The sequence below is a fragment of the Schistocerca cancellata genome, chromosome 3 (genome assembly GCF_023864275.1).
Source record: "Schistocerca cancellata isolate TAMUIC-IGC-003103 chromosome 3, iqSchCanc2.1, whole genome shotgun sequence".
In the NCBI taxonomy this organism is placed as follows: Eukaryota; Metazoa; Arthropoda; class Insecta; order Orthoptera; family Acrididae; genus Schistocerca; species Schistocerca cancellata.
Window position 1 is genome coordinate 342131198 of NC_064628.1, and position 21410 is coordinate 342152607.

General features: G+C 43.1%; 1 protein-coding gene across 1 annotated transcript in view; it reads left to right on the forward strand.

Annotated features, from left to right (window-relative positions):
• Positions 1-21410, forward strand: part of LOC126176298 (uncharacterized) — a 370925-nt gene that overhangs the window by 149156 nt on the left and 200359 nt on the right. Inside the window, exons 5-6 of the mRNA XM_049923448.1 lie at positions 2018-2359; positions 10923-11050. Coding sequence (XP_049779405.1) covers positions 2018-2359; positions 10923-11050 — 470 coding nt within the window. The remainder of the gene's footprint in view (positions 1-2017; positions 2360-10922; positions 11051-21410) is intronic.

Consider the following 21410-nt stretch of genomic DNA (forward strand, 5'->3'; position numbering starts at 1 on the left):
TTTAACTTTCTTAAACAAATCATTCAATTTTTCTGAAATTGTAATCACTTGCTTGTCTGTACATGTACGTCACATCTACAGATTTCCTTCTCAATTGAATAATTGCTTCGTGTTGCATACTTTTTCCCTCTTACACTGAAGAGAAGAAACTGGAGCACCTGCCTAATATCGTGTAGGGCCTCCGCGAGCACGCAGAAGTGCCGCAACAAGACGTGGCATAGACTCTACTACTGTCTGAAGTATTCCTGGAGGGAATTGATACCATGAATCCTGCAGCGCTGTCCGTAAATTCGTAAAAGGGCTCTGAGCACTATGGGACTTAACTTCTGAGGTCATCAGTCCCCTAGAACTTCGAACTACTTAAACCTAACTAACCTAAGGACATCAAACACATCCATGCCCGATTCGAGTCTGCGACCGTAGCGGTCGCTCGGTTCCAGACTGTAGCACCTAGAACCACTCGGCCACCCCGGCCGGCAAAATCTGTGTGAAATCATATGGCACTCAACTGCTAAGGTCATCAGTCCCTAAGCTGACACACTACTTAACCCAAATTATCCTAAGGACAAACACACACACCCATGCCCGTGGGAGGACTCGAACCTCCGCCGGGATCAGCCGCACAGGCCATGACTGCAGCGCCTTAGAACGTTCGGCTAATCCCGCGCGCCGTAAGAGTATGAAGGGCTGAACATCTCTTTTGAACAGCACGTTGCAAGGGATCCCAGATATGCCAAGAAATATTCATGTCAGGAGAGTTTGGTGGCCAGCGGAAATGTTTAAACTCAGAAAGAATAGTGTTCCTGGAGCCACTCTGTAGTAATTCTGGACGTGTGGAGTGTTGCATTGTCCTGCTGGAATTGCCCAAGTCCGTCGGAATGCACAATGGACATGAATGGATGCAGATGATCAGATAGTAGTGTGCTATCGGAGTCGTATCTAGACACATCAGGGGTCCCAGATCGCTCCAATTGCACATGCCCCACACCATTACAGAACCTCCAACAGCTTGAACAATTTCCTGCTGACATACAGGGTCCATGGATTCATGAGGTTTTTTCCATACCCGTACACGTCCATCCGCTCGATACAATTTGAGATGAGATTCGTCCGACCAGGCAGCAAATTTCCAGGCATCAACAGTCTAATGTCTATGTTGATGGGCCCAGGCGAGGCGTTAAACTTTGTGTCATGCAGTCGTCAATGGTACACGAGAGGGGCCTATACTTCCGAAAGCCCATATCGATAATTGTTCGTTGACTGGTTCGCACGGTGACACTTGTTGATGCTCACCATTGAAACCTGCAGCAATTTGCAGAAGGGTTGCACTTCTGTCTCAGTGAACGATTCTCTTCGGTCGTCGTTGCTCCCGTTCTTGCAGGATCTTTTTCTGGCCGCAGCGACGTCGGATATTTGATGGTTTACCGGGTTCCTGATATTCACTGTACACCCGTGAAATGGTCGTATGGGAAATTCGCTACTTCATCACTGCCTCGGAGATGGTGTGTCCCATGTCTCGTGCACCGACTGTAACACCACGTTCAAACTCGAATCTTGATAACCTGCCATCGTAGCAGTAGTAACCGATGTAACAACTGCTCCAGACACTTGTTGTCTTATATAGGCGTTGCCGACAGCAGCGCCATATTCTGCCTGTTTACATATCTCTGTATTTGAATACGCATGTCTATACCAGTTTCTTTGACGCTTTAGTGTAGAATATATTTTTTTTATGTCGGTAAGCCAGTCATAAACCTGGTGTATCTTTGTGCTGCTTTCATAGTAGATAGCACTTGCAAATGAAGTGTAAGGCTGAAATTAGCCAACTGTGTGTTTTCAATAAAGCAAATACTTGTAACAGCCGAGGTAGAATCTGAAGAATATGGTTGGTTACGTATAATTGAGACCGACGAGCTTCCTTTTGAATATCTCTCTATTTGGCAGTGACAGTGAGTTTGATTTGCCTCGTAGCGTGTTTGCAGGCCCTTTACAGAGAGTGGTCGCTCCCGCTGTGCAGACGCGGACGCAGTGCCGGGAGGCGGCTCGCGGCCCAAGGGCAAGTCTGGCGGCTGCTCGGAGCGCGACGCCGTCAACAACCCGGCGGCCGCCATGCGGCTGCGGCTCGAGAACGAGCGTCTCAAGTGCGAGGTGGCCGAGCTGCGCATGCTGGTCGCCTCCAGGGACCTGACGGCCGCGGGCGCGGGGGCGGCCAGCAGCGCGGCGGCTGCGGGGGCGGCGGCCGGCGCCGAGGGGGCGGCGGGGGCGGCCGCGCCAGCTGGCGGCGGCAGTGGAGCCGAGGAGTCGCTGCGCGTCCAGGCGCTCGACATGGAGCTGCGGCACGCTCGCGAGGCGCTCGCAGGTACTGTTAAAATCTTCCGTGTTGTTATGCAGCGTCTCACTTCTTCAAACGGTCGACGTTTCCACCCCTCTTCTGGGATCTACTTCAGGCTCTTGTGTGACTCTAGACTGAGTGCTGTCAGAGACCAGTGTCTCCTTTTAAAGAGTAATTTTTTCGCGCTTGTGCTAGAGAAGTGGGATTACTGGGTAAAAAAATTATTAAAAAAAAAGAAATTGTGGCTACAGTTGGTGGGCCATCGTCATTGGATAGTAAAAGAAGTATTAATTATTTGTTTCAAGTTTCTGCTACCAGTCACTTTTTATTTTATGCTTAATGTAACATAATGCAACACGTTTCAAACATGTTCTGTACATCTTCAGGCGTTTATACATACATCCATACATACATAGAGAAATGTTGCTTAAAAATAGTCTTAAACTAGATTAATCTAGTACACTTGGTCCATTGTTTTTTACTGTAGCTGCTGGTGTGGCATTTGGGGGGAAGGAGGGGGGCAGTGTATTGCTAGAAATCAAAATCAGCGATGTCTTCTGCTGGTTTTCTTCTTTGTTGTTGAATATGTATATCACAGCCTGTATCGGATGCAGATAGATTTGCATCAGTTATGTGTTACTAAAATAGTGTGAAAGGCTTTTATATGACAGTTGATCACTTACAGTTACATCATCTTGCTGCTTCACTTGCATCACTGGTGTAATGGCGGAGCTGTTGATCGACGTTACACTATTGCACATTATATTTTGTCACTGATTGTCACTGCACAAATTGCTTCGATGTTATACACTCAACACAAGATGGCGGACTGTAGCATGTGAGTCTGTATCGATTATCGAGGTTTCGTATCGATATTCTTGGTTCTAGTCAATTATTTACATTGACATTTCTTGAATCTATTGAGCTAGAACTGGCTTACGACTGTTGAAGAATTTTGAGTTTTTGAATACGGTTATTTCATTAAGAATGTTATCTCCATGGTTTGTGTTATGTATGAAAATTTCCATTTCTTCCATGATATGCATTCTTTTACTTTTTCCTATTTTGTGTAAAATTTCTAGGTTGTCTTCGATTTTCAAAGGGTGGCCTGTGCCAGCTACTGCTGATTTGTTACATTTATCAAGCCTGTAGCAGTCTAAATATTCTTTAAATCGGGTTCTGAAATTTCTGCCTGTTTGCGCGATATAATATTTATTACATTGGCTGCAGGTAATTTTGTAAATGCAAGATGCATCAAGACTTGTATCTGGTGGTTTAATATTGTGATTAAGCTTCCTACTTAGGTTGTCGTTGGTGCTGAAGCTAATTTTTACTTCTGTGTTTTTGAATAGTCTTGCTAATTTGTCAGACACTATTCCAAGATATGGTATTTTTACATATTTTACTGCTGGGGTATTGTCAGTTGTGAGTGTAGTTTGATGTTGTTTGTTCGGTTTATTTTTTATCTGTTGTGACATGTTATTAATTAGAGAATGGTCATATCCATTGTTTATTGCAGTATATGTTATGGTTTCTTTTTCTGGTTGGAGTTCTGTATGTTGAAGTGGAAATTTGTGTGCTCTGTACAGCATTGATTTATAAGCAGCTTTTTTGTGGGAGGAGGGATGTGTTGAGGACTTTGGTATACTGGTGACAGTGCCAGTAGGTTTTCTGTAAACATTGAAAGCTACCTTTTGGGTCTGTATTGATATTTTTATGTCAAGAAAAGGTATGGTGTTGTCTTCTTCCTGTTCTAGGGTGAATTGAATATATTTGTGTAGGCTATTGAATTTGTTAAAAAGGTTTGTCACTTCATCCTCTGTGCCATCAAATAGAATGAGGGTGTCATCTACATATCTCTTATAGAATTTAACATTGCTTGTGATGTTATCATTTAGTGTTAGAATTTTATTTTCTATATGGTTGATAAATATTTCAGCTAATAGGCCACTGAGAGGGCTTCCCATTGCTAGTCCTTGGTCCTGCTTGTAAATTTTATTGTTAAAAGAGAAGTAATTATGTGAGAGCACTAGATTAAGTACATCTACAAGTTCTATGATTTCTGGTTTGCTCATTGTCTTGTTTCTCAATAGGTTAATTCTTATTATCTCAACTGTTTCAACTACAGGTATACTGCTTAAAGGTTATCAATATCTAGGAATAGAAACTTGGCTTGAGGTGGTACCGTCAAATCTTTCAAACTGTGAATAAGTTCATAGCTGTTCTTTATGGCATATGATTTTTCAAATGTGTACTTTTCTAAAAATATGTCACTTACTTCTCTCATTAATTTGTAGGCTGGGCTATTAATTGAGTTCACAATAGGCCTGATAGGTGTGTTAGTTTTATGGACTTTTGGTTGTGCTCAGAGTTTGAGGGCTGTTGGGTTCATCACAATAAGGTCTCGTACTTCATTCTTAGTTAAAAGGAAGTTACTGTTGTTGAGGCAGTTTCTTATTTTAGCTTGAAACTTTGGTGTGGGGTCACCTTGGACTTCCAGTATGTGGTTGTTTGCAAAGAATTCAAGTGTTTTGTGTATATAATCATTCTTAAACATAATAACTGCTGTGGAACCTTTATCAGATTTTACTGCCAGGGCATTATGGTTTTGTAGTTTCTTATTGATTGACTGGAGTACATTTATTTCAAAGTTGTTTGTTTTTGTTGCTTTTGTGGTTATGTGTTTCTGTATAATTTTATTAGACTTGTGGCCTATTACTCTATGTTCAGTGTCATTAAGTTTTGCAAAGTCACTGGCTATCTTTAGGGAGCATATGGTGTCTTTTATGTTTTTGTGATTGATGCTTGGATTTATATTATGCTTCAAACCCTTATTTAGTAGTGTCATTTCTGTATGACTGAATTCAATGTTGGTTGAATTTACAACTCTTGGGTAGAAGTATTTTCGCGATAGAGCCGAAAAAGGGGGCTATCGCCTAAAACTCTTGTGACTATCATTGGTGGACCAATGTCGTTGGTTAGAAAGGGATTTTTCCCGCTAGAAGCGAAACGGGCAGAGCTAGAGAGGGGGAGCGCTTCTCCAAAATATTGTGGCTTCCAGGTCGTTGCTTGTATTGCTCGCACGCCGCGGCCTTGCATTCACTTTCTTGATGGAGGGGAGTCACGATGTCGGAAGCCTATATAGCCTTCCTCTCTATTGAAGTTACATGTGTTCTTAGAAATTTCAGTCGCTTCTCGGGTTTTTCTTGTACAAAGTTGGTTTCCCTATCCAGCTCACGTACGTTATTGAAATCGATGTCAATGCCTCAGTTCTCGTGATGTTCCGCTATCGCCGAATTTATACTTAGGTTTTAGCCGCTTGTGGCGTTCGTGTTCCTTCATACGTTCCTTAACAGTCCTTCTCATTTCGGGGTTTCAGCTATATACACTCTACCGCAGCCACAAGTCATTTCATAGACGCCCGCAGTACGGAGGCAATCAGGTGCATCCGTTTTCCGTCGGGAAAAGACTAATATTTTGTTGTGACTGAAGAAAGTGGACTGCGTGGAAGCGGATAACCGCAAGATATAGGAATATTTTCGGAGTGAGCATTCAGATGCGCAGAACGGAACTTCTGTCGCCAACATACACTGTCTGATCAAAAGTATGCGGACACCTATTACTGGACGTCAAAATGGGGTGTGTCCACACTTCGCCTTGAAGGTGTTTTACAAGTCTGGTAATCAGACTCCATCAGTAAAGCCACCATGGCACGGTGAAAGGGTTGCCCGTTATCACCGTCCAGATTTTGAACGCCGTTACATAAATGGTGCACACTGGATTTTGGATTTTGTATTCACACCCCGTAACATTTACACCCAACGTCTGGAGTGAACTTGGCTTCAAGCTTTGAAGATATTAAAGCAAGGGCATTTCTCTTGTTTGCGACAAGTGTCACAGCTCAGATAACGGCTTTTTTTGTTCAAATGTTCAAATCTGTGTGAAATCTTATGGGACTTAACTGCTAAGGTCATCAGTCCCTAAGCTTACACACACATCCATGCCCGAGGGAGGACTCGAACCTCCACCGGGACCAGCCGCACAGTCCATGACTGCAGCGCCTGAGACCGCTCGGCTAATCCCGCGCGGCGGCTTTTTTGTATCGAAAGAAGAATCGATAGCCGAACCTCGCTTTTAATTATGCTGCTGCGGTCGTGCGATAGTTTCCTTGCACATCAATTTGAAAGCGACGGGATAAACTTAGAATTTGAAGCCATGACAAGCAGCAAATTAGTGATTTATCACACTTAAAAATATTTTTGGGAACTAAATACTTCCTTTTTCACCTTTTGGTATAATCTTTTTAAGCTTTGTTGAGCGTTAGGGAAACTAAAACATTGATGGCGCATAATCATTCACCACGTTATCAGAACTTTGCTAGCGTAAAATAAAAACAATGGTTTCGATAACTGAATAATACAAAGGAAATGACTCAGACTGCCATACAAAAATGATTTATGTGTGTGAACATTGCTCGAAATGTCTTTTCATTAAACTGACTGACTACCAGCACACTCCCGCACTAATCGGTTTATCTAGCGCTTATCTCATAGATACATGGCGATACAGCCAAAAAAATGATCTCAGAAGATTTTATACCTTCATTTCATTGTATCGGCTGTGGTGGTCTAGCGGGTAGAGCACCAGACTCTGGCCCCGATGGTCCCGGGTTTAATCACGCTTGCAGCAGGTACTTTTGCTCGTTCCGGTCCCTGGCTAGTCCACTCAGCCTGCTGTCAAAAGGTTTCCGGGGGAAGGGGGGCTACCCCTCCCCCTCCTGGCACCGTGGCGAATAGAAGGGCTGCTCCACTCTTCCTACAGCCCGGTCACGGGCTTGCGCCACAGACTTTACCTTTATCGCTGCAGCTCGATATTAATCAATACATAAAACGCTTCTTCATAGTTGTGGTACTTCGGTATCGAAACTAACGTTTCCTCTTTTAATGAATTTCGATTTATGTTTGTAGCAACAATAATTTAACATCATTGCTATCAGTAATAAACAAATACGTGAAAACAGATCAATTATACTATACCAGCGTCACGTAGCTATTTTGGTTTTATGTTGGCTATACGCTGACTCCATAGTTACTCGTGCTTTATGAATATCCGCAGTAATTTCTACTTTGCGTATAAAACCTGTGGCGATGCCGATATCCGCCAATGGATCTGCGAATACCGGAAAAATTACTACCTTCTGGTTAAACTGCAGTGTCAACTTCAAGATTTTCGACTGTTTTCGCATTACAAGCGATCCATAATAATGACTATTATTCTTGTAAGTTATTACTATTACCGTTTCGGGAAGGAATACCACTAAAGTACTTGAATGCGGACTATCCTAGAGACAGTAGACGAGTTAACTGACTTCTGCAAGGGTTAAAGATGGTGACATAGCGATCTTCCTTGATTTTTCGCACAATTACACGTGCATGCTGCTTCCATCGTATCAGCAGCTGCCTTACTCGTACTTCTGAGGCACTCGTGTTTCGTTTATATTACGGGGCTACTTTCGTCATTGCTGAAAGCTGCTACGAAGGAACCTCGCTTCATGGTCTCATTCCTGTTGGTGTATAACACACAATATACAACGATGTTCTCTATTGGATCAGTGGTGCCATCAACGTTTCTCTTAAAAATACTTATAAATATGCAATACAACACTTATTACACTGAGAGCTGTAAGACAATAATATGATTTAACACTATGCTGAATGAACGTACAACTAACATGGCTGCCGGCCGTTGTGGCCGAACGGTTCTAGGCGCTTCAGTCCGGAACCGCGTTGCTGCTACGGTCGCAGGTTCGAATCCTGCCTCGGGCATGGATATGTGTGATGTCCTTAGGTTGGTTCGGTTTAAGTAGTTCTAAGTTCTAGGCGACTGATGACCTCAGATGTTAAGTCCCATAGTGCTCACAACCATTTGAACCATTTTTGAACTAACATGGCTACATTTAACAGAATGCATAATGTGGCGACAATTTGTAATGCTACTTCATTTGACTTCCCACTGTTTAGAAAATATTATACAAAAATATTTCAATATTTATCGGTATTCCTCCTCGGTTGGGTAATAATAATAACTCAAACAATAAAAATCGTTATTATACAAGACGTCCTTCCTAAGAGACGTCAGTCGCATTTTCCCTGGTGTTTTCTCAAATATTTACGATTTCGTTTTTTCAATGTGTAGCTGAAGTCATCGCAAACAAATATTGCTCATCATGACTTTCAAGGGACGCACGTTGTAGACGGAAAATGTTGGTTTGTTTCCAATGACAAACAAAATTATTTTTAAAGCGGAATTTTACCTTCCAAATCGGTAGAACGATACCAAATTAGCCTAATTAATATTCGTTATATCAAAATGTATTAATAAGGACAGTAAAACACGAATAATAATCAATACTCTAGCAGCAACAGCACCGCCCTGGTATTGGAATGCAGCACTGCCGCACAGCCCCGGCCGGGGTACTGGTTACTCTTCGTGTTTTACTGTCCCTGTTAAAACATATCGATAAAACAAATATCGCACGAGGCTAATCTGGGACCGCTCTAGTGAATGATCATGTAAAATCCTCTTTAAATTTGATGTGGACACTGGGCTTCGCATGAAAGACGTGACGAGCAGTATTTGTCTGCGCTGACGACAGTTACACATTTCAAAAATTGTAAATATATACTTCAGAGAAAATGACCCGGGGGCCCTTTCGGAAGGACACACGGCTTGTCGCTTGTAATACACTACTGGCTATTAAAATTGCTACACTACGAAGATGATGTGCTACAGGCGCGAAATTTAACTGACAGGAAGAAGATGCTGTGACATGCAAATGACTATCTTTTCAAGCAAGGTTGGCGCCGGTGGCGACACCTACAACGTGCTGACATGAGGAAAGTTTCCAACCGATTTCTCATACAAAAACAGCAGTTGGCCGGCGTTGTCTGGTGAAACGTTGTTGTGATGCCTCGTGTAAGGAGGAGAAATGCGTTCCATCACGTTTCCGACTTTGATAAAGGTCGGATTGTAGCCTATCGCGATTGCGGTTTATCGTATCGCGACATTGCAGCTCGCGTTGGTCGAGATCCAATGTTAGTAGAATATGGAATCGGTGGGTTCAGGAGGGTAATACGGAACATCGTGCTAGATCCCAACGGCCTCGTATGACTAGCAGTCGAGATGACAGGCATCTTATCCGGATGGCTGTAACGGATCGTGCAGCCACGTCTTGATCCCTGAGTCAACAGATGGCGACGTTTGTAAGACAACAACCATCTGCACGAACAGATCGACGACATTTGCAGCAGCATGGACTATCAGCACGGAGACCATGGATGCCGTTACCATTGACGCTGCATCACAGGCAGGAGCGCTTGCGATGGTGCACTCAACGACGAAACTGGGTGCACGAATGGCAAAACGTCATTTTTTTTCGGATGAATCCAGGTTCCGTTTACAGCATCATGGTGATCGCACATTGGAAGCGTGTATTCGTCATCGCCATACTGGCGTCATCGCCATACTGGCGTATCACCCGGCGTGATGGTATGGTGTGCCATTGGTTACACGTCTCGGTCACCTCTTGGTCGCACTGACGGCACTTTGAACAGTGGACGCTACATTTCAGATGCGTTACGACCCGTGGCTCTACCCTTCATTCGACCCTGTGAAACCCTACATTTCAGCAGGATAGTGCACGACCACATGTTGCAGGTCCTGTACGGGCCTTTCTGGATACAGAAAATGTTCGACTGCTGCCCCGGGCAGCACATTCTCCAGATCTCTCACCAATTTAAGACGTCTGATCAATGGTGGCCCAGCAACTGGCTCGTCACAATGCGCCAGTCACTACTCTTGATGAACTGTAGTATCGTGTTGAAGCTGCACGGGCAGCTATACCTGTACACGCCATCCAAGCTCTGTTTGACTCAATGCCCAGGCGTATCAAGGCCGTTATTACGGCCAGAGGTGGTTGTTCTGGGTACTGATTTCTTAGGATCTGTGCACACAAATTGAGTGAAAATGTCATGTCAGTTCTAGTATAATATATTTGTCGAATGAATAGCCGTTTATCATCTGCATTTCTTCTTGGTGTAGCAATTTTAATGGCCAGTAGTGTACAAAAGCACACGAAAATCTGTATATCGACACCTTTCTTTATCTTTAACCAGAAAGTAGTTATTATTGTCGGCTCCCCGAATGTCCACATCGCCGCAGGCTTTTATCTCCACTTTATAAACGGGCTAGGCCGTTTTGTTAGGCTCCTGTGCGGTTCTGTGGCGCTGGGCTTTAAATTTTGACAGACGTATGCCTATAAATAAAGTAACAAAATAGTTGAGTAAATAAATTTTTGAGGTCGCATAGTGGCAAGACGCTGGATTCGCTTTCCATGCTGTAGTGAATCAAATCCTCATCCAGCCATCCAAATCCATATCTCCCATGGTTTCCCTAAATCACTGTAGGCAATCACACGGACAATTTTCTTCGCTGCCCTTAACGAATCTCATCGTGTGATCTGTGTAGATTCAGAATTAAATATAGTGCAATTGCTTGTCACCTGGCTCAGCGATTTCTTTGAATGTTTCAGCTTTGAAGGCCGACCGGAAGAGGTTAAAAGCCGAGAAATTCGACCTGTTGAACCAGATGAAGCAGCTGTACGGGACGTTGGAAGACAAGGAGAAGGAGCTGCGCGATTTCATCAGGAATTACGAACAGGTAAGAAGGTGGGCGTGGCGAAGCACGCTGTCGGCATGTCCCCCGCACCACAGCCAGCCCCGCCGCACTCTCGGTCACCCTCGCTCCCTCTGCCATCGCAGTACGAATGTCCCCCTCTCGCACCGTCACGCTTGGTATTCACAAACCAGCTCTGTGCACCGCCCAGCTCACTAGACCGACTCAGGCACCTGCCACGTAGAGAGCGATATCGCTTTGCAGACAGTACAACGTCTTCGGATGGTCGATGACACTACATTACTCCTACTGCCATATCAGTTATGCACGAATGTTCCATTTCACGAAGGAGACTAGAACTCGGCTACGAGTTTTAAAAGTTTGAGTCACTGTATGAGGCAACGAACTATCGAGTTCATCGTATGACAATCATTCATCAAGACTCTTTAAATGGTAATGCTTTTTCCGTTTGACTGTCAATAACTTTGTATAAAATTCTTGGTAACCTACATGATACTTTTATTTTGTATCGTGACATACCATGTAAGCGGCATTAACATGACGATTCGTGTATGGTCAAATAATGAATATGATGTTTTTCATAAAAAAGGCAACAGTCAATGTAACTATGTAAAAGATTTCTTTTTTAAAAAAAATTACCGCTACCAGTCACAAACTTTGTCAAATATTGTATTACTTATTTATTTAGCGACATATTTCGAGGGTTATACCTCATCTTCAGGCTAAATAACATTACAAAAACAACTTTACAATAAGGTCATACTGATGTTACATAGTCTTTTCGTAAATGCCGTGGTCATCCTGTGGAAGAAGAGAAAACTTAGTAAGAGGCGATGTCACTTTGGAAGCTGGACTGATGTTTGCACGAAAATGTTTTGTAAAGGTCACTCGCTTTGTTCTTCTGGAGTGGCAGTCTCGTTGTGATGCGTTGCGGTGTTTCCGTTTCCGTGGCTCTCTTGGTCGCTGTTCACAAATTGTCACTAACATAGCAGTAACTTGGAAACACGATCATAAACAGTTTTGTAATGCGTGGACAACTGTTTGTGATCGTGTTTCCAAGTTACTGCTATGTTAGTGACAATTTGTGAACAGTTACAAAGAGAGCCACGGAAATGGAAACACCGAAACACATCACAACGAGACTGCCACCGCAGAAGAACAAAGTGAGTGACCGTTACAAAACATTTTCGTGCAAACATCAGTCCAGCTTCCAAAGTGACATCGCCTCTTGCTAAGTTTTCTCTTCTTCCACAGGATGACCACGGCATTTACGAAAAGGCTATGTAACATCAGTATGACCTTATTGTAAAGTTGTTTTTGTGATGTCATTTAGCCTGAAGATGAGGTAGTACCCTCGAAACAAGTCGCTAAATAAATAAGTAATACAATAGTTGACAAAGTTTGTGACTGGTAGCGGTAATTTAAAAAAAAAAAAACCTCTACATATTTCTTGAGTCAGTCACGGTCGAAAAATAGTCAAAATAGCTTCAAACGCAATGTAACTGATTTCGAGGAACTACGCTACTATTTGTGTATGCAGCGACACCCAGAAGGAATGTTCTGAATCACTCCAAAATCGGAGGGTGTGCAGAACAGTGAAACCATAACAAATGATTATGGGTGCAGAAACATCCCATATACTTGAGACAAGCAGTGCCCTCTTTTGTGTGACCAAACACATCAGTGTTATGTTAGGCGCAGCTGGTGTGGAGTCACCAAATGAAATGGAAACGTTCAAGCAAGTGCCAGTATCTTCGACGACGTCAAAGGGCGCATCATTACCATGTGACTGAGCTCGGGTAGATTGGTTGGTCTCCGGGAAACGGGTTTTTGCTGCTGTGACATTACAGCAAAAACAGAGGAAGCTGCAACGTCAGTGATGCGTGTGTGGAACAAGTGATCAGAAGAGGGGGTACTGAACTACGAGATGTGAACGCAGAGCAAGAAGCCCGACATCTCGTCCACGTGGCTGTAACCGATAGAACAACTTGGTCCACACTGTTCGTTCAACGCTGAAACACTGCAACACGTGTGGAAGATATGCGTCGACGGTTCGACGTCGTCTGTTGAGGGCTGTACTGGTAGCACGCATGCCATTGCACCGGCTTCCACTGACCATAAACCACCTACACCACTGACTGCAATATACACTTGAATGCCGCCACTTGCGTGCCGAGTGCCAACAAGTAATGTCCCGCACGAGTCCTGTTCAGCTTGTGCTACGGTGATGACCGCGTACATGTTAGACGCAACCGCAGTGAACACAGTAGGGCTGAAGGACATTATCTTTACCCCAGTGACTGTTATAAGTTTTTATTGCACTATTGCAATTTCGGCCTTAGGCCATTATCAAGTGTTGACATTATGGCTTCAAGCCCTGTCAACGTGATGTAAGCTGACACATTTGTATGTCGTTGTCAGTACTGTTAAATACACTAGTGACGTCACGAGTGTATTTAACAGTATTGACAACGACATACAAATGTGTCAGCTTACATTACGTTCACATGGCTTAAAGCCATAATATCAGCACTTGATAATGGCCTAAGGCCGAAACTGCAATAGTGTAATAAAAACTTATAACAGTCACTGGCGTAAAGATGATGTCTTTCAAAGAAATTTGCCGGCCGCGCTGGTCTATCGGTTCTAGGCGCGCAGTCGGGAACCGCGCGACTGCTACGGTCGCAGGTTCGAATCCTGCCTCGGGCATGGATGTGTGTGATGTCCTTAGGTTAGTTAGGTTTAAGTAGTTCTAAGTTCTAGGGGACTGATGACCACAAATGTTAAGTCCAATAGTGCTCAGAGCCATTTGAACCATTTTTTCAAAGAAATTTTATGGCTGTGGATCCCAGCTGCAACAAGTTTATTCACAGTAGGGCTGCATTGAGCTGCATAATGGATAAACGCAAATCTTGTTCTTCTTCACAACTATTGCAACTTGGAATGTGCTTCTCTTTGTCTTTATTCACACATCTCCATGGTCTACGCCTTATAAGAAAGTCATAAGTGGTGCTGATTCCTTGGCGTCCATCTATTAGTGAAACATTTTCAGAATAGCCCGTTTCTATTCTTAAATAATCACTGGCTGCTGATCGTGTTGTTCTTCCTCGTCAGCATCTTCCATATTCCTAATGACTGCAGCTGGATGATCCGGCATGCATGACAATCCATCTGCTGCTGTATTTTGCAATCCCTCTTCGCATATAATCTCAAAGTCGTATTCTTCCAGTTTAAATTTGAACATTGATCTTGAAGATAACTTACAAGCGCCAAACATTTCAGTGGTCTGCAGTCAGTGCACCTATAAATTTTCTTCCGTACACATAAGGTCGGTACTGTTCCACTGTCCACATTATGGCTTAGGAGCTGTTGCTCAATCGTATTGTATCCTCTCTAGGCGTGGTTCAGCGATCTGAATGCAAAGGCCACTGGTAAATCCTGTCATAATCTTCCTTGATTCAGAAAGGTAGCTATCGATCCTCGTTAGAGTCTGCACTTATATGCCAAGCATATGCGACCAGTGATGTATCATCTCTACATTAATCAATCGAAGAGATGATGTCAAATGACTTTGGATGTTCGTCGAAATGTGGTCCACTCAACTGAGCACCGCGACTGTCGATGCCAATTCTGCTCTTCGCACCAAATCCCATGGGCTGTTATGACGGTTTGCAGGAAAAGTGCTTGGCAGTTACACGTGTCAGTGAAAAGTTCAGCAATGTCCGCCTCAGCAGCTACAGGATGAGCGTGACAGACTGCTAACTGAAGGGGTCAGGCTCGATTCCCAACCAGATCGCTCGGGACTGGGTGTTGTGTTCTCCTCATCTTCGTACCGTCATAACTGATACGAAAATTACCTACATTTCGTCACATGACAAGTCTGAGCCTATGTCACTTAGTTCCAGGCACGGCTTGATCCTAACGAATGATATGAATCATCCAAACACATTGTCGTGTCTTCTTTCCCATTTGAGATGGATGTATGGACACGTGCCAAAAGCCAAAAAATTTTAAAGTAAAAAAAAAAAAAAAAACACTTGAGAGCAGTTTCTGTCTCTTGCCCAGCACAAAACAGGGTCTTTCACTTACGCAAATCTTTCTGAATCGTGGCATTCACATTGTCCTTGCTAGTCTCCATCTGTCTCTGCGACTGCGTCACTTGTACTTCAGTGATGACCGGATCGAACAAGAAACATCGTCAATAAAAAAAAATGGCTCTGAGCACTATGGGACTTAACTTCTCAGGTCATCAGTCCCCTAGAACTTAGAACTACTTAAACCTAACTAACCTAAGGACATCACACACATCCATGCCCGAGGCAGGATTCGAACCTGCGACCGTAGCGGTCACGCGGTTCCAAACTGAAGCGCTTAGAACCGCACGGCCACACCGGTCGGCCCATCGTCAATAGTTGCCGTTTCAAGAGCGTTTGAACCAGTCGTAAACACATTTTAGTTTCGAGGCTTCTGTTCCATACACTCGCAGGAATATTTCATGTGTATCTGTCAACAGTTTTCTCAGTTCGTAACAAAAATTGGTCCTAATGCATTGCTCTATTGCTCTAAGGCAACAATCTTCATACTGGCAACATTCGACTGACTGAAGCAGAAAGACACAGAACGTTCCTAGCCACTACAGTCGTTCTAATCCCCACACTTGGAAATAAGAAACTAACGAAAATAAATATTTACTATTGTTATTTACCAGAATAATTACCAACTTAAAACAGCATTTTGGACTCAAAGTAACGATCGCCAGTCTCAACGCATAAATTGCAACGACAGATAAAATTTTTCTGCATTCTCTCAAATATCCTTGTTTTCTGTTGTGCAATGACAGCTGACTTGGACCCTACAAACTAGTTTCTATTCAAATGCATCCTTTATTTCACCACCTCAGTCGCACGTTTATTTTTGTTAATGACTAGCTTGGGGCAATATCTGATCATCTGTAGACCTATAGAGCAGCAGTGCAACAGATCGTCCAAAGATGATTAAATTCAATGCAATCTCTCTGAACGAGTATGTCGGCAATAGTGAGTTTCTCTTTAGTTTCTACAGGGGTTCCATATATAAACGAATTCATGTACCCCCGCTAGAAAAAATGCATCGCAGTGAGATCTGGCGATTGCATTGGGCATGGAATAGCAGTTCCCAGTTCAACAATGAGGAAATCTGTTGATCAGAAGTTCACAGACATTATTGTCGAAGCAGGAAGGCAGTGGCAGCACATCTCGAATGAACATACACTATTCATGTATGGTGGCAGCAAATAAGATACTATTAGTATCTGGTAAAATTCTAATATACATAGTGTCCCAGAAATGTTACAAAAAACTTAGAGGGGTTGTAGAGGGTGTCTTGAAGATCAAATAGAGGCTAGGACCCATGTCGGAAAACTTCATTCAATGACTATAGGCGCCTGCGCCTACCATTAGGCTGCCTATGGCAGCAAATGTGACTATGTATGCTGAACGCTGTAAGCGGAACGCCTCGCAATGTTATTTGTTATTCAGTGACCGTGACTGATTTCCGCAACGGCCAGTGAAGAAGCTGCTGCATAGAAAGGGTTTGTCTCCTATTAAAGCAATGCTCTGTTGCCTCGGTGAATGACGGTTTCAGACACAGTTTTCCTCTGTAGTTTATTTTTCTCCTGGAACGATCTAAAATCTCCAATGATTTTCAGTGTAAGGAGGATAATAAATTACACGTGGAAACATATTTCCGCAACTTGTTTTCTACAGAGACAATGGAGCATCGCATTCATAGGAAACAAGGCCTGTCTACGCAGCAACTAACTCCACCTTCTCCATCGGCGATCACTGAATAATAAACAACATTGCGAGACGTTCCGCCTACGATCCGTCAGCGTAAAAAGTCAAGTTTGGCGCCCAGGGGCCTAATGGCAGGCGCCGGCACCTATAACTACTACGCTGTCGTTGGTTGACGTTTAAGGACATGGGTTCCTATCCTCGACTTGTTCCTCAAGAGACCCACTACCACATTTAGAAGCTTGTCGCAGCATTTCTGAGACAGCCTGTTTACAATAATACAGGAACATTGCTGGTATCTGAGACAGGCATGATTTCCATCACTCACGGTGTAGCTGTTGAAGTATCTGAAAACACCACCACAGTTGAAAGAGGCGTCATCCGTGAACAATACAAACTTCAGGCGACTAAGCACTGCAGTACTGCGCTAAATACTGTTTGCACGTGATTTTTACGATAGGACGATCTATGCTGCTCTGTATTCTACGAATTGTGATTTTCACGGGCATCTTGACGACAAATTTCCAAGTTCTATTGCTTTACATGTCGATCATCACAAGAACCTAACTACGTAGACGCACTGTGTTTAATTTTCGCAGCCATACCACTGAGTGACGCTGCGACGTAAGTGTTGGACAAGGGACTACATAGGGTGTCCCAGGAGGAATGGTCAATATTCAGGGATATGAGAGGAACGACAATTCGATGCAAGAAAGTCTAGTAAACATGGACCCTGAAATGTATAGGTACCTTAAGAGCTATGAACACTTGTTCAATCGAAGACATGTGTTTCACAGTTTCTAAGATGAAGAAGAGTTGATAGGTCTTAAGGTATGCATATTACAGCCTATGTTTACTTGATTGTTTTGCTGTGAATAATACTTCCTGTCATATCCCAGAATAGTGACCGTTCCCTCTGGGACACCCTATATTCTGCGGTCACTCCAAAGACTTTGTCCACCAATGATTTTATCAGTGCAGTTGGGAAGGATGAAACCACCCAGTGAGACTGCTGAAAAAATAAGTGAGAGAAATGCAGGACCGTATCTACGACACCCGCGTCCAAGCCGAACGTCATCAATGAAGAAAGAAAAGCGATCCGATCTTTAACAGAGGACACAGTAATAGTAATTTTACCTGCTGATGGGTTTACTGTAAGACTCAGCATATCGTCACCTCTAGAAGGATCCAACGGATGCACCACAAAGGAAGACATCTTTCCTCTTTAAACCCAGCCAGTTTCCTGACTTAAGAGTACAAATGCCAGTTCCACCACGACTGCCAAAGATACACAAAGAAGGAGTTCAGTTGTGCCCCATTTTGAGCACTATAGGAGCCCCAGTGTAACACCGAACAAAACATCTAGTTTCTATTTTGAGCCCCTTGGTACTGAAATGTGAATACCATATTCGGAATTCAGAAGATTTTATGACGCAACTGAAGAACCTGCGAATCGAACCAGCCGACGTACTAATGAGTTATGAAGTGGTCTCTTTGTCCACGCGAGTGCCCCTTGTGGATTCACTAGACCTCATAGTATATAAGCTGGAAGGGGACATGTTAACATCCTTTTAAACATGTTCTTACCTCGACTTACTTTGGCGAACCAAAATAGCAATTCGTCAGTATCACCTGAAAATGACGAGCAGCAGTCTCGTGGAAATATTGGACGATGTACGCAACACCATCAAACGCAACGCCGGTGAACCATTCAGGAAGTGGTAAACTACGCTGTGTTCACATCACGAAGGACTGGGTACTGTTTGTCAAAGTAGCGCTGCCTCATTCAAGACCTCTTAACGCTTGAAATACCAGTATTCATCCCGCCCATTACTGTCTTATCTCCAGATACTCAGTTAAAAATCCTCTGAAATTCCTATAATTTTCACCCTCAAGTTTGTAAGACCCTGTATGCTTTAGATTAGAGTGTTTGGTGCGACACTGCATTTCATAACATGTCTCTCCATATGCATGTGCACGCATGCATTTTAACATTTGTTGTCATTTAGATACGGTCGAACATTTATTATGTTGCCCGATGTACTGTAGTAATATTAAGATTTATTGAAGGTTAAGACCATTTTACTACCTTTATTTCGAATTTTAGGGTCAATGTTTCTTTATTTCATCGGCCTCTTGACACGCACTACCGTCTGATTTTGGCATATGGTCATTAGCAAGTATTTCCTTAAACATCTAACACAGCGACGAATAACGTCGACTGAGTAGTGATAACAGGAGCTCGCAGCACGTTAGAGACGTTAAAAGTTTGCTACTTACATGACCGACTAAAGTTGAAGTTTCACCTAAATTTCAGAGCCATTGTAACAACGCGAGAGCTCATATTTCTTCAACTTGGAACTCACATTTTTCTTTTTGTTATTCTTCAGTGGGACAGTGATGAATTGCTACTTTCTGTCAAGAGCATTATAAAAATATGCAAGGGTAGATTTAAAATATTAAAATGTTTAAGTATTTGCATATTTTTAATTATTAGAAAAAACGATTGCAAGTTGGTGATGACAAAAATCTTTGTAGTTTGTGATATTGATGGTAGTCATTATAATAAAGACGAAACACTGTACGAAATTGTAGGATCTGCACCAGTGAAGTAAAAGTTTGGAGTAAAAGGCCTAAGTAGTGCTTTGAGAATTGGGTAGGACTTAAGCTTTCGAGGTTTTACATTTAATTTTTTGTTCCTGAATGTGGGGTGAACTTCTTGAGCGCGAAGCCACTGTAGAGCTATGATCCTCTCAGCCAAATACCAGGAGAGATTCTACTACGAGAGGAGGAGGAGTCCCAGTTGAAAAAATACTGGCGGGGAAAAGATCGCAAGATCAAGAAAGTGTTGTGCGACATAAACGAATATTATAATTAGATGGAGCACCTGCAGTCGTCCTTTCGATGTTATGTATTATATAGCTACCAGTTTCGGTGATTCAGTAAGCCACCTTCAGGAGTTAACTGACATTGAGGACGTAAACTCTAATAGTATACAAGATCCCTTCAGCGGCCAACAACTATAAACTGTTTTCCGTAGACTACTACAACAACGATGCTGTGTCTGCAATCATCAACCAAAAACTGAGTTGGTAGCGCCATTTGCGACTCAGTGGGGTCAAGCGAGAGCTCGATGTAGAGATGGATGGAAGTCTGTTGTATTCTCTGATGAAAACTGGTTCTGCTCGGTGCCAGTGATGAGCGTGTGTAGACAAGCTGGAGACCAGTTGAGGGCCTGCAATCAGCCTGTCAGCGTGATATACACACTGGACCTACACCTGGAGTTATGGCCTGGGGTGTGATTTCGTATGACAGTAGGAGCACTATCGTGGTTATCCCACACAGCCTGACTGCAGAATTGTACTTCAGTCCGGTGATTCGACCTGTTGTGCTGCCATTCATGAACAGCATACCAGGGGATGTTTTCCAACAGGATAACGCTCGCTCACATACCGCTGTTGTACTCCATCATGCTCAACAGAGTGTCGACATGTTGTCTTGACCTGCTCGATCGAAAGATCTGTCTCCAATAGAGCACGTACGGGACATCATTGCACGACAACTCCCGCGTCATCCACAACCAAAATTAATTGTTCCTTCATTGACCGACCAAGTACAATAGGCATGGAACTCTGTCCCAAAAACTGACATCCGGCACCTGTATAACACGTTTGCTGGCGGTTACACCAGCATTTTACATTTGCAGTAGCTTATCTCGCGCTTATATTAACCTGTGATCCTGCAATGTTAATCACTTAAATATGTTATCTAGACAAATATATTCCCAAAATTTCATTACTGTACATTAATTTTTTTTTTTTTTTTGGTGTTACGATTTGTTTCCGTCAGTGTATTTATGGAGGATTTTCTGTTCATTCATTTGCTTTACAACCAAGTCAAACATCCTGAAAATTTTGATTAGAACCAGGGCTGGGAACCATTTTCAATTTAATTCTAAAAAAATGAAAACGGCTTGCACAAGTAAGTGTATCTGTTTACGTGTACACAGAGTAAGGTCGATGACTGACTTGTTCTGCTTGTGCAGTAGCTGCCGACTGCAAGTGATGGCATCCACAGCGACTGGAGCATCGTGACGAGCACTGTCGCCCTATCACTCATTTTATAAACTGTGCCAATATCAGAACGACCATCGACGCACACTGTATTAAGGTTAAAGACACCGTAACAGTGGGAAACTTTATGACGCTTTTAGCACCGTTTGTTACATAACTTAAACTGCGACATTTAATTTCGACAAATAAGGGATTTTATAACCTTTCTTGCATTCACAGCGCCGGATTTGCAACTGGTGGCCAAAATTGGACCTATTTTTTTTTCCAACGTAAATTGGTTCCGCATTAACGCATTAGCATATCTACACTCCTGGAAATTGAAACAAGAACACCGTGAATTCATTGTCCCAGGAAGGGGAAACTTTATTGACACATTCCTGGGGTCAGATACATCACATGATCACACTGACAGAACCACAGGCACAATGACACAGGCAACAGAGCATGCACAATGTCGGCACTAGTACAGTGTATATCCACCTTTCGCAGCAATGCAGGCTGCTATTCTCCCATGGAGACGATCATAGAGATGCTGGATGT